This window comes from Myotis brandtii, unplaced genomic scaffold (assembly GCF_000412655.1).
Source record: "Myotis brandtii unplaced genomic scaffold, ASM41265v1 scaffold536, whole genome shotgun sequence".
Lineage (NCBI taxonomy): Eukaryota > Metazoa > Chordata > Mammalia > Chiroptera > Vespertilionidae > Myotis > Myotis brandtii.
This window is the reverse complement of record NW_005369967.1, coordinates 1,956,928-1,973,960: the sequence shown is the minus strand read 5'-3', so window position 1 is coordinate 1,973,960 and position 17,033 is coordinate 1,956,928. Positions and strand designations below refer to the sequence as shown.

Sequence of the window (17,033 nt, the reverse complement as noted above, 5' to 3'; positions counted from 1 at the left end):
CTTGCAGGAGGCAGCCAATCAATGATTCTCTCTCATCATTGATGTTCCTATCTCTCTCCCTCTCCCTTCCTCTCTGAAATCAATAAAAATACTTAAACACACACACATACACACACACAAGAAAAAACAATGACCAACTCTGTTATCTCTGCCTTTTTTTAGGGCCACTCCCATCAGTTACCTGGACTATTGCATGTTACTTCTGGTCACTCACTGCCTCACACACACATGCAAAGTCCATTCATTTGCTCCTTTTACAGGCACTCTTTATTTTATTTTACTTCATTTTTTTAATCCTCACCCAAGGATATGTCTACTGATTTCTATAGAGAGGCGCAGAGAAACATCCATCCCCCCTCCAAAGCATACACACACACACACACACACACACACACACACCAGGATTTGAACCCGAAGCCCTTTAGGTACATGTGACCATGCTCCAACCAACTAAGCCACACACCAGGGCCACAGGCACTTTTTAAGCACACACTCTGCTAAGTTCTGGGATACAAGAATCACTTAAGCATATACCCTCCCCTTTGGCAACTCACAGTAAAAAATGAAAAGAAATGTATACAAAAATAACTAGTCATGCAATAAGTATTGCCATTGGAATTTAAATGTGTTGTGGACAAGGAGGCACACCAAACTGGCCTGCAAGGTAGCTTCCTAAAAAGTTGCTCCAATCCTGTAAAACTGCCCATGGAACCATTAGTCTACAGGGTAAGTTCCACAGGATTAAGACCCTTCATCAATTGATTCCTCCTTTCCCTCTCATTCCTACATCGGACTGCAAGGCCCAAATCCCGACCTTCCTTGCGAAGTTACTTCACCTCCCACTGTCTTAGTTTATCCATCTGTAAAACGAGGGTAATTCAAGTATCTACTTCATAGGAATGTAATGAAGGTTAAAGGATTGCACATAATGCTCAAGGTTAATCATCACTATCAGTTTGTTCGGCAAAACATCATTTGCTGCCTCACATGACCAGCTCTCCAGCCACAACAGTATATTGGTAGGTTAGGCAATCATAGCCATCCTGCCTCCCTGACTCGCCTCCACAAAGCTTTAACCCAACTCAGCCTCTTCTTCTCCAATGTTCTCATCATTGTACATCTACTTGCCCGATAATTAAAGTTTTATTATGGCTTGCATGTTTGTTTCTTCCGCCAGAGACTGTAAGTTCCTGCTCTGTATGTGTGTACATACGCCCATGTGAATGGGAAATGGAAGATATTCAAGCCTGGAGATTGAATCCTCTCCTCATTGAAAGAACACTCCTCCTGTTAGATGTTCAATGAAAACTGTGAAATAACAATAGCTAATATTTATTGAGCCCTTATTACGGCCACTACACTGTTCCAAGCGCTTCGGATGTTTTACCCCAGTTTACAGATGAAAGACACGGAGGCCCTGAGTTGAAAACGTCCGCATTCGAATCCAGGGATCTGACTCCAGATTCCACGCTATTATCTACCTGAAGACGGGCAGGCCCTCAACTTCCCCCAAACACGGGCTCCCCTGTCTAGACCCCAAAACTTCCCGGAAGTAAAAGTGGGGGGTGGGCATCAAGAGGCAAAAACAACACCGCAGAATCCTCTAAAAAGAACTGTTTCAACAAGGCCCAGCTTCCTTGCAAACCTACAAAAGAAGCTCCCAGATCCGCGACAGGGTTCCCGTTAAGATCCCTACCGAGTGAAGGGGGGCGTGCCCTGCACCCAAGAAAGATTCTCCAATATGAATACCACAGGCCCAGAGAAGGAGCGCACCCCACTTCCCCACAACGGCCCCCAAGATGAAACTTTCCAGTACCGGGTCTGCAGCATCCAACTTTCAAAGTTTCCCCCACCCATCACTCAGTTCCCCGCGGAAAATGCTGCAAAGCAACAAGCTAAGCGCTGGTTGGGTCGTCGTCCTGAGAACTATCCAATCAGAGGCAGACAGAGCCAGGTCGGCTCCGCGGCTTGCTGGGAGTTGTAGTTCACACTCGGAAATAAATTTGCCAGTTTCTCAGTCTAGTAGTGATTATCAAAATGCGGTGGAGGAACATAAGCAAAGAGTGTATGAAACCAGGATAAACCTTGCTAGATGTGTTCTTTATTTTGTCACTACATTGAAAAATTGCTTAATGGATCCGAGACTAGGTTAGTTTTCGGGAAATCCCTCTATCAGGAGAGGTTTTGGAAGAAGCTTTCGGTTTGTTTTGGCTTGCTTTTTTCATCACCCTTTGGTAGTGATTATAGATTGGGCAATGCTAAATAAAATTGCTCCAGCCGTTACTTCCTCAGTTCCGATTATTACATCTGCGAAGAACTTTTGCTCATGCTTTGCATGCCTCTATTTTATAATGTAGCCCATTTTACCCTAATTATTGCCCTGCGCCCCACACTAAACTGAGCTCCTTGAGGACAGGGACCACAACTTGTTCCGCTTCGAAAGGCTAGCACACCGCTCAGTTAACGGTTGTCGGGTAAATGAGCAAATAAATGAATAGAGTTAAACAGAAGAAAATGAGACTTCGGAACGCGGGGTTCTGGGATTATAAATGAGCCCGAGTATACAGAATAAAAATGGAAGGGGATTGATTCTGGTCTTGCTCTGGATAACCCCCCACCCCCCACCCCACCCCACCAAGGCCTGGCAAAGCACTGATTGGAGCTCAGTAACCGCTGACTTCCAACGCTAGGGAGAAAAGAGGGTGGCAGAACAAAATCAAGGACAGCTGTTTCTGCCGCCGGCTTCGCCGAACGCAGAACGAAGGCGTAGCGCAGAGGAATTGTCAAAACTAAAAGGAATGTTCCTTAGCCAGGTGGCCGAGGGACTCCCTCCCAGCCGCCGAGCTTCCTAGTTCCTAGAGGCGGCGTCACGTGCCCCAAACAAATATGGCGCTTTATTTGCATCTTCCCTCCATTGGCCAATAGGAGTGGCCGCCGTCCCCCGTCAGCCCCGCCACCCGCCTCGCGAGCTCCACATGGGACCTGTCACCTGACTGGACTGAAACATGGCTGCGCTGGGGGCACTGTTGGTGCGGGCACCGGGAGCAGGTGAGTGTGAGGCGCCCCAGAGAAGGCGGGAGCGCTCTCCAACACCCCTGCAGGGGGCGTCCCTGGCCCCAACCCCACCGCCCTCCAGGTCGGGCACCGAGTCACCTCGGGACCCTCAATCCGCTGCCTCACGGGAGGGCTCCAACGAGGGAGGGTCCTGCTGAATTTCCCATCCTTAGGGGGCGACCACCTGGAGCTTGGGAGCCGGACTGCGAATAAAGTTCCGGAGGGGCTGCGAACGTGGAGTTCAGGGGCTAATACGACCGTTAATATTAATTGAGTATCAGATGCTCGTAGAGAGATGAGATCCGACCCTTGGGGAAAGGTGTAACTCCTCAAAGACGGTAGGAACATGTCAAAGCCATCTTACCAAGATGATGAGGAAAGTCAGTCCCGCCTTCGCCGTCGGGCTGGTAGTTACTAATTGTCTAAATACAACGCCGTCCGTTTCCTCTCACTCTGGTGTGTACTGTCCATAGGAGGTGATCCACGGAGGAGAAAATTGACCATGTGTTCTGCGTAATTCATCCCTTCCTGTCTCCCTGCACTCTGTGCTGGGAAAATGCATTATCCGTTTGGGAAAGAGGAAACCGCTTCCCAGAGGGAGCTGTTTGGGTTTTTCTGTGAGTGCCTGCAGCGAGGAGAGTGGGAGCTGGCACAGGCCTGTGTGCCTCAGCTACACGCGGCGCAAGGGGACATCCCCAAGCAGGTGGAGGACATTCTACGGGCGCTGGTGGCGTGTCCCCATCAGCTGAGGTAAGGGATCCGAGTCCTGGCAGGCAGTCACGGGGCAGGGGACACAAGGGTCAGTGTTTGGGCTCGGGTCCATGGGCCTCACTCCGTTACTCCCTGAAGAATTAGCAGAGGGGGAGTGTATTTCTCATGCTCTGAAATTTTACCTCTGTAATACATACCTATCACCTAATTAATATTGGCTTTGAATTAGCACTTGGAACTGTGTTTAAGCCTGGTCAGCAAATTATATATGGAACCACCATTTCTTGTTTTATTATCGTTAAAGTAGATGGTGGGGCTGCATTGAAAAGCATTTTCTCTGCCTCCAAAAACAAACAAACCCTACTCTCTTCTGACTTATGAAATTGAAGTGAATTCACTTCAAAACTACTGGACTGCCTCCAAAAACAAACAAACCCTACTCTCTTCTGACATATGAAATGGAAGTGAATTCACTTCAAAACTACTGGAAGTAGACCTAACCGGTTTGGTTCAGTGGATAGAGTGTCGGTCTCAGGTTCGATTCCGGTCAAGGGCATGTACCTTGGTTTCGGGCACATACCCAGTGGGGAGTGTGTAGGAGGCAGCTGATCGATGTTTCTAACTCTCTATCCCTCTCCTTTCCCTCTCCCTTCTTCTCTGTAAAAAAATCAATAAAATATATTTTTTTAAAAACCTACTGGAAGTGAATTCACTTAAAGCTTTTTTTTTTATAATAATTATACTCCCAAGAAGTGCAAAAATAATACAAAAAGTACCCTTTCAATAGCTTCCCCCAGTTGTGACATCTCATAATAGTACAATAGCAAAACCAGGAAATTAATACAGGTAATTACTGTTAACTAGATTATTCCGTTTTCACCAGGATTTAATCTGCATTCATTTTTATGTGTGTAGTTCTATGCAACTTTATTCATGTGTATATTCATGTCAAGATACACAACTATTTCATCACCACAAAAGAATTCCCTTACTTCCTGTAGTCAAAATACACAACTGTTTCATCATACCTCTCTGTATTTTGATCTCTCCTTGCCCCCTGACAACCACTGTTCTCTATCTAAATATTTAATGAAATTCTTTTTGACAGTGCTAATAACTAATGGTACAGGAATTAAATGTACTATTCAGTTTCTCCCTCAATTTTCATTACTTTGGCAATTACGTTATGTTGTTTAAGTACTGTATTAACATACAGGGTGGGGCAAAAGTAGGTTTATAGTTGTAAGTATGTGAAACAGAGTCTATTCCCATATTATTGTATTATTTTCCATATGAACAACTGTAAGCCTACATTTGTCCCACCCTGTATAGAGTGGAGACTTAGGTGACTTTTCTTCCTTTATTTTTTCCCCCTTAAATTTGTGTTCCAGCCTGTTACTAATTTATATTACTAACTTCAAAGGAAGGCTTACGAATTCCTATAACCCTCTTTGTGGTATAGAGTTAAAAATAAATTTTTGTCAAGTTCCTTTTTTCTTTAAGACTACTTGATTCAGTTTCTATTTTCAAAAATATACTTTAGATAGCTTTGCTTTTATGGTTTTCTATGTAATATTTTGTTTAAAAATAATAAAGACTAGATAGGGAGGTGCAGGTAGGATTAAGACCATTTTTTCTTCTTTTTTATGAAAGCTGCTAGTTTTATTCTGGTTCTAGTTTTATTGATCTGTCATGTACATTTGAAAATTTTCTCATTAGAACATCTTGCCTGTTCAGGTTGAAAATAGACTGAACATTGAAATCTAAATCTTGGATGGCAAAAGAGAAAAAAGTCAGTAGAAATTCTTTGTTTAGAAATTCTTTCTCTTCACATTTTTCAGATGTGGACCAGACATCAACCCTCAAAGATTAGCCTGGGTCTGGCTTCTTGTACTGGAGAAGTGGTTTGCCCAAGAAAAAGTAAGTAGGTTTCTATTTCAGATTTTCTCCTGAGGCCGAGACTGGGAACAGTTTGGCAATAGTTATGAGATTTCCCCTCTGTCTGTTACTTCCTTTATTATGAGGTTTCTAATACCCTCTCTCGGTACTGATAGTGAGAATGGCTTACATTTTTATTGATGTCTTCTTACCTAAATTCATTCATTAATTCACTAACATAACATTAGCATGTAATGCCATTTGAGGTGATACCATTCTGCTAAATACCATCGTGAGAGCTGTGCCTGAACAGAGCTTTGCAGATCTTAGTGAAAGTGACAAGGTAGGGAGTGACATATGACTCTTGTAATACCCAAGTAACGGAGAATGGACTGGGCTGAAACTTGTTTGTTCTTCCAAAAATCTCATTTTCACTAGTCCTGTGCAGTGAAATCTTGTAGATTTAAACCTCATTGATTAATATGTTAGTAATTAACATGAATTGAATGATAACTTACCAAATATAAAAACAAAGTGAGCAAATAAATCCTGAAAGAAACTTGTGAGGAAGTGCTTTTTTTTCCCCAAAAAGAAAAATTGCCATGAAAAGCCTTTTTATTTTTTTAACTTTAACGGTTTTAGAAGGAAGAGAGAGAGAGAGAGAGATCAATTGGTTGCCTCCAGTACACCCTGACTGGTGATGGGAACTGCAACCTGAGTATATTCCCTGACCAGGAATTGAACCCGCCACCTTCTGGTGTACCATACTACACTCTAACCAACTGAGCCACTCTGGCCAGAGCAAAAAGACTTTTTAGAAGTATGTGATAGTTATCAGAAATTGATATCCATGGGAGTCAACCTTGGACCTGGGAATCAACCTTGGAATGTGGTCCATTCTCATGGAAAGATTAACAACCTTGCTGCCCAAATACTGGAGTCCCACCCCAGCCTCCTACTTCCCCATGCCTTTAATCCCTACTTCCCCATACCTATAACCCATATTTTCCTGTGTAATCGTTGTCCTACTATATATAAGCAGATGGCTTATGGGGGGCTGCAGAGCAGATTTTTGTGGATGACCTGCTGCTCTCCCATACTTCCGGTAGTATTGGAGTAAACGTGCATATATGATTCAAAAAGAAAGAAATAAGTTTATATTCATTAAAAGTATTTCTCTGAGGCAATTCTTATTAAACCACAGACTTTAAGATTTAAGTGAGGAACCTCTGATTCAGAAAAGAAATGACTGGCCCAAAATTAGAGGTGGAACCAAGATCTTCTGACTTTGAATTCCCATTCCTCTGCTTTTTCCACCTCAATATTAGTTTTAGCCTTCATGGGCTTAAAAGTAGGAAACTGTAAGTTCTATTTTATAAATATCTATAATTTAACCTAATTTTCTTCTTTACTCCCATCAGTCATCAGAATTTTGTCTTTAGTTCCAGTTGTGCTTGGCCCCTACCCTTCTCTCCACAGAGCTGTCAAAAGTAACAGAAGTTACTAATCAATATATATAATCAATATATATAAAAAGCTAATGTGCTAAGTGTCCCTCCGCCTGTCTGACCGGTTGCTATGATGTGTACTGACCACCAGGGGGCAGACGCTCAACACAGGAGCTGCTGGGCTGCAGTGACTTGGCAGCTGTGGTTCTCGGGTGACACACCCTGAAACCAGAGAGGAAGGAGCCCGATTCCACGTGGGGCCTTGCGATTCCACCTTTAGCTGTGGGTTATGTTGTTGCTGGGGCACTGTCGGCCCCCAGTCTGGTTTACTGCACACTTGCATTTGTGTTCCACACCCTGTACAACAGCAACTTTGCAGAATGTCCTCTCTCACTCCGGGACCCCTCAGGGGATGTCAGAGAGCCAGTTTCGGCCCAGTCCCTGTAGGCCAGGCCGAGGGACCCCACCTTCAGGAGGGACCCCGCTCACTCCACGGGGACCCCACCTGCAGGAGGGACCCCGCTCACTCCACAGAGGCCGGGGAGGGACCACGAGAGATTGGCTCCAGGGCATGTCCAGTCCGTCTCACCCAGTCCCGCCCCGCCAGCCACCTTCTAATTAATTTCTTTTCAATGTGCACGAATCTGTGCACCGGGTCACTAATCTAAATATATTTCTTATTCAGGCATTTGCCAATTGTCTGCAAAAAGAAATGATGAAAAAACTAGGAGGAAAGAAAGAGAAGCAAAATTGAAAAGTATCCCCAGGATAATTAAGAGTTGACTATAGCTTCAGATTTAAAAGAGAAAAACTTGAGCTAAAATATTTAATAGTAGCTTCAAAGAGAAAAAGAAAAAATGTTTTATTGTTACTAAGGATATTTCCAGTACAAACATGGAATTTACCAACCAGATGAATTTTACTCTCCCTGAAGGGCATTTGCTTACTTTATGGCTGATTGGTTGCTTATTTTATGGGCACTTGGCTCAACCAGGTCAGGTGGTGGATTTAACTTCCCTGACTCGTTAGCACAGACTGTGGGTTGTTCTTGCTTTTGCCAGCACCGAAGTTCCTTCGGTCTATAAGGCTCCAATGCCTCAGTTATTTAAGAAGTTGTAGGACTTTTAAACTTTAAACAAGGACCTCAGAGAATTTTAAAACTTTATACAAGGACTAAGATTTCAAGTGAATTCTTGGAGTTGTTCTCCAAGGCCATTCATTATCCTGGAGTGGCTTTCATCTTCCGGGCACTAGCTGGCTGCCTGTCCTTTTGCAGTCTCCCACCTTCTGCCAAAAGCTTCCTTTGTAATTATTAGTGGAAACGATGATTCCATTTTCCCTTTCCTTTATATCTTGTAGTGATTTATCTCTACATGAGTAACTGCAGAAATGTTCACCGCCATGCTGCTTCTAATAGGGGAAAGCTGAAAACAACTCCCATGTCCACAATGCAGCATGGACTCGTCTATTTGTAAAATGCCATTATGAAAATTGGGTGGTAAATGAATTTCAGTGACATGGGAAAAATGTTCATGTTCTGCCATGTGAAAAAAAAGTTTAGAAAACAGTAGATTTGGTATGCATGCATTGATGTATGGTCTGAATGCCCTTACACCACAGTATTAATAGTTCTTTTAAATGGAAAGATTCTGGGTGCGGGGTGGTTTCATTTGCCTATTTGTGTATTCTAATTTTTCTACACTGAACATGCTTTGCTTTTATAGTAAGAAAATCTGTGCTTAGAAACATGGAACAAATTCTTGCTTGTTTTAGGAATGTTAGTCATTTATGGCCATGCATATGCATAATATAATGTCACCAGTGAAATAAAATATAAACTAATTAGAATTCTAGATTAAAGTTCTAAAATCTTAACCAGGCTTTGTACTTTTATTAAGGGCTTCTGTCTAGACATCTTACCTGTTCCTTCCCCTTTGTCCTCAATAGAAGCACTAATCTTTGCTTCTGGCATGAATTTTCCCCAACTTCCAATCACTAGTGTTATACAAGCATTCAGATGGCGTAGGTGCGTTAGAGAAGGGTGTGGTAAGAAGGAATAGGAATTTTTAACCAAGAACATGCCAGATCACGTTAGCCTCTGATGTGATTTATGAATGGCATGAATAGAATAAGTGTGATCTTGTGTTGTAAACTCCCCTCCCATGCAGTCCTGCAAGAACTTCTTGCCTTGAGATAGGGGTCCTTTCAATAAAACCCAGCTTCTGGAAGCTTTAACCAGCTGCATGATATACAGGTGTCTCTGATATAAAGTTGTGTTTGTCAAGATTATTCCTGCGCTTGATCTATTTGTATTTGTGTCTGGAGAAAAGGTGACTATAGTTTGTTTTAAGAACCTGGTGAAGGGAAGTAATTGTGAAACAAGTTGGTCCCGAAAGAGGCAGAGGCTTTCTCTTCCTTTATACATGGCGAGTGTCATTAGCAAACACTGGAGTCACTTTTTCCTTTTCATGTTTGAAGTAATTGGAAAATACTTCCTAACCACTGCATCTTTAGTAAAGATTATTTTTAAAAATATCTACTTATCCCACAGGTTTGTTTGATTTAGACATTAAATGAGATTTTTTTAAACATAGCACACAGTACCTGGCACATAATAAGCGTTTAATAAACATTAGATCCTTTCTGTTTACTTTTGTTTTCCAACTTATAATAATACCAAATCAAGGATTTGGACCAAAGAGGATGATGCGGTTCACACCTTCGCAGGCTTACTCGTAACTGGGTATTTTGGTCACTGCAAGGGAGGTTTGTTTTTTTTTTTTAATCTTTATTGTTGAAAGTATTGCATTTGTCCCCTATTCCCCTATTTCCCCTCATTGACCCTTTCTAGCCCACCCTCGTCCCCCTCCCCAGGCCTTCACCACCTTATTGTCTGAGTCCATGGGTTATGCGTATATGCGTACAAGTTCTTAGGTTGATCTCTTCCCATCCACCCACCCTCACCTTCCCTCTGAGATTCCATAGTCTGTTCCATGCTTCTATGTCTCTGGATCTATTTTGTTCATTCGTTTATTTTGTTCCTTAGATTCCACATATGAGTGAGATCATGTGATGCTTGTCTTTTTCCAACTGGCTTGTTTTGCTTAGCATAATACTCTCCAGGTCCCCAAGGGAGGTTCTTGGAGAAGGACTTCAAATGACAGAAAAAGTCCTATGAAATGAGCAAACCTTGGAGTTTGAGGCTGACCAGTGTGAGATTTAAGTGATAGTATTTAAGAGGGGTATGCATCCAAGTTTAGCTGTTTTGTTTATAAAGAAAAGTATCTCAACACATTTCTAGGAGTTTAATGATTATCTTAGAGAAACAGCAGAAATAAGAGTAAGTGGGGAGATCAAGAAGTGTTATTTCTGTTTCGGGCTCATATACCCCAGCCACGCATGATGTTCATCCGCAACAATTGCAAGGTGTTCAGGTTCTGTAAATCCAAGTGTGATAAAAACTTTAAAAAGAAGCTCAATCCTTACAAGGTCAGGTGGACTAAAGCATTCCGTAAAGCAGCTGGTAACGAGCTTACAGTGGATAATCCATTGAATTTGAAAAATGTGGAAATGAACCTATCAAATAGCCACGAGAGCTGTGGAATGAAATGATTACTGCACTGAAGAGAGTCGAAGAGATCAAATAGAGACATCACGCAACATTTATAATGCGTAGGTTGAAGAAAAATAAAGAACTACAGAAAGCTCAGGACATCAAAGAAGTCAAGCAAAACGTGTATCTCATCCAGGCCCCTTTTGCATGCAAAGGAAAGCAGCTGGCAGACACAGTGGTACAGAAACTGCAAGAGGATGTGGACATGGGAGTTGTTTCTGACAGTCTTACTGTTTAACCATTTCTATGAGCACATTGGAGAATCTCCATTAGAGATTTAGAACCTCTAAGTTATTGATTTATTTTTTTACATGAGGTGACTCAAATAAAAAGGTGACTAAAAGCACATCTCTTCTACATTAGTATCTGCAAAACATCAGATTTTATGGATGCTAGATTGCATTTCCATGTTAAACCTTCACTGATATATGTATATATGTAAATCATGAAAATTCTGTAAAGACAAAGTGAATTTTGGACAGAAAATGATCATGCCACTTGGACAATGGCATCAAGTAGTCTTTATGTAATAACTAGTGACAAAAACGCATGGCTAGTGATATATAAAATAAAATTTTCTTTCAGTAAAAAAAAAGTCACTGGAGAGAAGTATTTATAATTTATTAACTAAAGCATATGCCTAATCACTGTGCTTACTTCTTATGATTTTTCTAGAAGTTACTCCCAGCTGTTTTCCGGAGAAAGCTAGAATTTCTTTTATTATCGGAAGACCTTCAAGGTAACATTCCAGAGGACATCCTCAAGGTGAGAGAGGGGTTGGGAGCCATCTGCCCAGAGTCACAGTTACCAACCAGTTCAGCTTCCAGGGATCCAGCGGAGATAGGTCCCCTAGATGCTGGCTGTGTACTCTGGTCTCACGCAAGACCGGGTTAGATAGAGGCCCCTCTGAGGGGAGTTTAAAATTAGGATAAACTTAACTGATTTTAGAATTCTCAGAGGTGTGTTATCCAGAAGTACTAAGTACAACTATGGATTAAAGTTTTTTTCATTTCATGTAAAAGGAATACATAACTTGGATTTAAACTAGGTATTTGAATTTTCCACCAGTATATGGCAGGGAATGTGAAGGGAAACAGGAACTAGTATTTGTTGAATACGTGGTTCTGTAAGAGCTACACTGAATGTGTTAGAGTTAACAACAATCTTCTGGGGCTAGATTCAAACTAAGTCTTTTTTGTTTTGTTTATTGATTTTAGAAAGAGAGAAGAAGGGTGAGAGAGAGAAAGGAGCATCTATTTGTTGTTCCACTTATTTAGGCATTCATTGGTTGATTTTTGTATGTGTCCTGACCGGAGATTGAACCTACAACCTTGGCGTATCAAGATGACACTCTAACCAACTGAGCCACCAGGCCAAGGCTAAACTAAGTCTTACCTAGATCTATACTTACGTGCCTGAGGTATGCTCTGAGGCTCAGTACTTATTTTCTTCATCACTCTACCATCAGCTAATAAAGGCATATTAGCTATAGGATTTAAAGTACATGCTTTCACTTATATTAAGTCAAGGACTCATGGTTCTGTTCCCATCTTGGAGGCAGTTCATGAAGAAGCATCCCTGAGCACCATCCATGGGCACGGTATTAAAGCACCCCCTCTTCTCCCTCTGCACCCACTCTGCAAACAAATTATAGGCTATAGAGCAAGCATGTCAAACATGCAGCCTGCAGGCCACGAGTTTGACATGCTTGCTATAGAGGTTCTTGCCTGTAAGGGCTTAGTCTAGTCAGGGAGGAGAGATGAATAGACACTTGAGACAATTATAAACCATATGGTACTAATTGTGAGTACATTGAAAGCCCAGTAAAAAGGGAGAGTTGTGTGGGATGGACGTATTAGGACTAGGATTTAGATCAAAGATTAAAAACTGATACATAATGTTCTTTTTTTTATTATTTTATTTATTTTTTAATTGATTTTAGAGAGAAAGGCAGGGAGAGGGAAAGAGAGAGAGAGAGAAACAGAAAGAGAGAGAAGGAGAGAAATTTTTTAATTGATTTTAGAGAGAAAGGCAGGGAGAGGAAGAGAGAGAGAGAAACAGAAAGAGAGAGAGGGAGAGAGAGAGAAACATCAATGTGAGAGAAACATTGATCGTTTGCCTCCAGTATGCACCCTGACTGGGAATCCAAACTGCTACCTTTTGGTTCACAGAACGAAGCTCCAACCAACTGAGCCACACAGTCCAGGGTGTGTAATGTTTTTTTAAAAATTGAATTTAAATGCCTTGAGTTGGGCATAGTGTCATATGCATTTGTTACTTGGCTTGGCCTATGAGTTTGCAGTCCCTGATTTAGAACAACAGTGCACATTTTGGAGGCAGTAAGAGGGGCAAGCGTGAGCATGGAGGCCTTGGGCAATTGGCTTCATCTCTTTGCCTCAATCTCCTCATTTGTAAAATGGGGATAATAGTAGTGTCTTCCTCTTAAGGTTTATTTTTCTGTGTAAAGGGCCTGGCACGTAGTAACTACTACAGAAGTGTTTGCTACTGTTACTGTTTTATACACACACACACAAATACACACACACACACACATACACATATGTACTGGAGAAAACATAAAGGCATACAGGTGATAACATTCTAGACATGCTCAGCATACATCCCTCTCTTCATCCTCTATTTAGGAGCTGTATGAGGCTTTATCACAAGACACCGCAGACCCCGTGCTGGACGAAAATCAAAGGCCGGAGAGCCGGACCCTTCGGCTCAGCTCAGAAGCTGTCTCTGTGCTCCTGGATCTTCTGAGCCAGGCTTCCCAGCCAGCGCAGGCCCTGCTGGAGCTTCTGCTTAGGGAAGACGATGGCCCTGGCCCTGGTGGCTGGCCTCTGCAGAAGGCACTGGTGGACCTCATTCGAAAGGCACTGCGAGCTTTGCAGGACGCTGCCCCTGGGTCCCCGGGGGGCGTGGAGGCCATCTACGGAGCCCTGCGGACTCTGCGTTGCCCTGCAGAGCCGCTGGGGGCTGAGCTGCGTCTCCTGTGTGAGGAGCTACTGGAGGCCTGCAGGACTGAGGGGAGCCCCCTGCAGGAGGAGCGGCTGCTCAGCTGCCTGCTGCACAAGGCCGGACGGGGCCTGCTCTCCCTGTACGGCCATGCCTATGCAGAGAAGGCTGCAATGAAGCCACTGAAGGCCTCCTCGTTGGGAGAAGGTGTGTTCCCTTTGCTGCTCTCCTGTGTGCTGGAAATCCCACTGTGCCCGGCCTCTCTCGAGTTCCCCTCGGCTGGGCCTTTCATGTTGCTCAGAGAGTCCAATAGGAAAGGCTACACACAAAAAAGGGGGAGGCATTTTCTTAAAAGCACAGATTTTATAGTCTAGGATGGAGCAGGTGATGGGGAAAAAAAAACAAAGTAATAACAATAGCAGCAAAGAGCTTTTCAGAAGCTACTGAGAGAAGGAAAGGGCCTTTAATATAGAAGGATAGGAAGCCTGGTTTAAGTTTTTAAAAGAGTGAACTCTAACAGTTGGTGTTTCCAATGGGCTTTAGCTTAGGAAAGAAGAGCTCTGGTTCCCCAGTAACCCTGTCCGGTTTGATTTTCAGTCTCACCGGATCATCTAGATCCCGAGCGGGCAATGCTAGCCTTGTTCTCCAATCCCGACTCAGCCGAGGCTTGGAAACTGGCCTATTTCTACTGCCTGAGCAACAGCAAACACTTCCTCGAGCAGATCCTGGTAGGTCAGATATAAATGTTTTCCATCACAGAGGTACTTAGAGACTCCACAGGATTTTTCATTCCTCATTTCTTTCCCACTCATTTACCCTACACAGCAGTCTAATCAGTAGTGAGGCATTGGGTTCTGTCCATCCCATAGTCCCTGGGGAAGAAGTCTTCGAGAACCAGCGTCATTCATAATTAGACCTGCAGTCATTTTACATCAGTCCTTTGGCAGGAACTACAATGTTGGATTCTTGTAAGCTTTCTGGAGGGTGCAGGGAAGAAAAGACAGTGGTGACAGTGTATTGTCTAGCTGACAGGAATTTAATTACTCTAAATTTCTCCCAGATTGCTACTGAGCTTCAGTGTATTTCAATAGATATTTGCTAACCTCATCCTTTGTGCCCTGTACTGTGGAAGTCAGTGCCTGCCTTCAAAGAGCTTTATGGACTAGAGTTTTATGGACCTTTTTTAGTCAACTGGCTCTTCTGTCATTGTCAGAAATCTCCCTGCTATGGCCAAAAGCTTCTTCCCCTAATGAGCAGCAAGTCCACGTAACTGCCTATAGCAGCCTCCTTTGACTTACAGGTGACAGCACTAACGCTGTTGAAAGAGGAAGACTTCCCAAGCCTTGGCTGCCTCCTGGATAGAGAATTCAGGCCTCTCCGTCGACTGCTTGTGCTCCTGGGCTGGACACACTGCCAGAGCCTCGCATCAGCCAGGAGGTTGCTGCAGACACTCCACAGGACCCAGGTAACTGACTCTGCAGCCTGGGCTGCTCAGAAGTGAGTGCTGTGGGACTTCCGGCTGAAGCAGAATGCGAGGTCCTGAAGTTCATTACAGTCTCTGACCCCAGATGCCATCTCTTTCTTCTATGTCCGTACAGGACCAAGGTGGCGATAAGCTCCTCAGGGATGCCTGCGATGGGCTGTGGGCTCACCTGGAGGTCCTGGAGTGGTGTGTACAGCAGAGCAGGTACAGCCCTGTGTAGTCTTCCCACCATTGGGCACACTTGATCCTGTGTTCTGTGCATGTGACCATTTCAAGACATCGTCCACATAACTGTTTTGAGTTGACAGTGTAGACCAGCAACTCATAATTATTCCAACTATTAATCCAGGAAAGAAACATAAGTAATAATTATTTTCACTATAGCCATAAGGTTATAACTAGAGGATAATTTAAGGATGACAATGATAAAGAACAATAGCTCATATTTCCTGAGCACTTACTATATGCAAGGCATAGCTCCAAGCTCTTTATGTGGATGATTTCACTTAAGCCTCACAGTAATCCTATGAAGTAGTTACCAATATTATCCTAATTTTAAAGGTGGGCAACTGAAGCCCAGAGATGTTGAGTGACATGCCCAAAGTGACAGTACTGTGGCCCACATTCTTGGCCATGTGTTATCCCGGTCACACTTTTATTCAGTAACCTGTTGAACTGGTTTCCCTGATATATTAGCCTCAGGGCTTCCCCAGGACTGGGTTCCTGTTCTGTTCTTCACCACTTCCCCAGCACTTTCTGAAGTAGAGTAGGCAGAGTGGGAAGTGGCGAGAGGCCATTACTCAGGAAAGCAGAGAAGCTGTGCCACTTCTGAGCTGGGAAGAGCACAGAAATTGGGAAGCTTACTCTGCAGGCTTTTTCTGGACCCTCTTGACCAAGAAGGCCCTTTCTAGATCCTTCCTAGATGAGTAGGGCTGACTTGATGGATGTACTTCCCAGAGGGTAAATAAATGCTCTGCTGTATCCCAGACCAACTAAAATGTAGTCTTTGGGTAAGTGAAACCCATGGTGTTAGGGGCCAAATAGCAAGAGAAAGAGGGAATCAGAATGGTCTTTCTCAGAGCAGTTTTATCAACTGCCTCTCCTCCCATCCTCTCGTCTTTCCCTGCCAGCAGCCCCATACCAAAGAGGGATCTCTTGTGTCATTTACACGGTGGAGACAGCCACTCAGTGCTCTACTCTCTCCATCACCTCACAAACCTTCCAGCCCTCAGGGAGGAAGAAGTTCTCAAGCTCTTACAGAAGGTGCCAGCCAAGGAGCCCCAGCAAGAGCACAGTAAGTTGCCGATGGAGTCACTCGGGCACGGTTTCCTCTTAGGACAATCTTGCCGAGGTTCCTTTCAGCAAAGACTTATCTAGGTGTAATCTGTCAAAGTGGGCTAGCAGGTGCCCCTAAATTAGTGCTGTTTGCCCCAGTGAGATCATGGGGTGTAGGAATGTGCCTGCCCTCTCTGGATGAGGTATAGGGAACCCTATGAGAACAGCTCCATAGGAACCCTTGTCCTCGTGGAACCATCTCAAGAACCACTAGGATACCCTCATGCCAAGGAACAGAATTAGGAACTGCCCTCGGAATTCGCAGCATTATCTCTGGCAGTATTTATGCAACTCTTGGCGAGTCTCTCCATTCTTCATACACTTTCTCACAGCACACTTTGTGCCTACCCTCTCTCTCCCATAGCTCCCTCATACTCTAATGAACACATAAAGCAGTTTAGAAGAAGACTTGCGTGAAACAATAGGAAAGTCTTTTTTTTTTTAATTAAATCTTTATTGTTCAGATTACATTTGTTCCTCTTTTTTTTCCCCCCCCTAACTCCCCTCCTCCCAGTTCCCGCCCCACCCTCCGCCCTCACTCCCCACCCAC

The 17,033-nt window shown here is 43.6% G+C and overlaps 2 protein-coding genes and 1 pseudogene across 3 annotated transcripts in view; 2 read left to right on the top strand and 1 right to left on the bottom strand.

Annotated features, from left to right (window-relative positions):
• The window catches only part of RAD51B (RAD51 paralog B), a 539,221-nt gene extending 537,341 nt beyond the window's left edge, over positions 1 to 1,880 (bottom strand). For both annotated transcript variants that reach the window (XM_005877928.2, XM_014549130.1), the window contains exon 1: positions 1,817 to 1,880. The gene's annotated coding sequence lies outside the window, so the exon portion shown is untranslated. The remainder of the gene's footprint in view (positions 1 to 1,816) is intronic.
• A 1,701-nt stretch (positions 1,881 to 3,581) lies between these two features.
• ZFYVE26 (zinc finger, FYVE domain containing 26) overlaps positions 3,582 to 17,033 on the top strand; it is a 73,578-nt gene continuing 60,126 nt past the window's right edge. Inside the window, exons 1-8 of the mRNA XM_014549131.1 lie at positions 3,582 to 3,804; positions 5,607 to 5,685; positions 11,380 to 11,469; positions 13,350 to 13,872; positions 14,263 to 14,393; positions 14,966 to 15,130; positions 15,264 to 15,352; positions 16,279 to 16,442. Coding sequence (XP_014404617.1) covers positions 3,611 to 3,804; positions 5,607 to 5,685; positions 11,380 to 11,469; positions 13,350 to 13,872; positions 14,263 to 14,393; positions 14,966 to 15,130; positions 15,264 to 15,352; positions 16,279 to 16,442 — 1,435 coding nt within the window. The 5' untranslated portion in view covers positions 3,582 to 3,610. The remainder of the gene's footprint in view (positions 3,805 to 5,606; positions 5,686 to 11,379; positions 11,470 to 13,349; positions 13,873 to 14,262; positions 14,394 to 14,965; positions 15,131 to 15,263; positions 15,353 to 16,278; positions 16,443 to 17,033) is intronic.
• Positions 9,170 to 10,942, top strand: LOC102244167 (annotated as a pseudogene).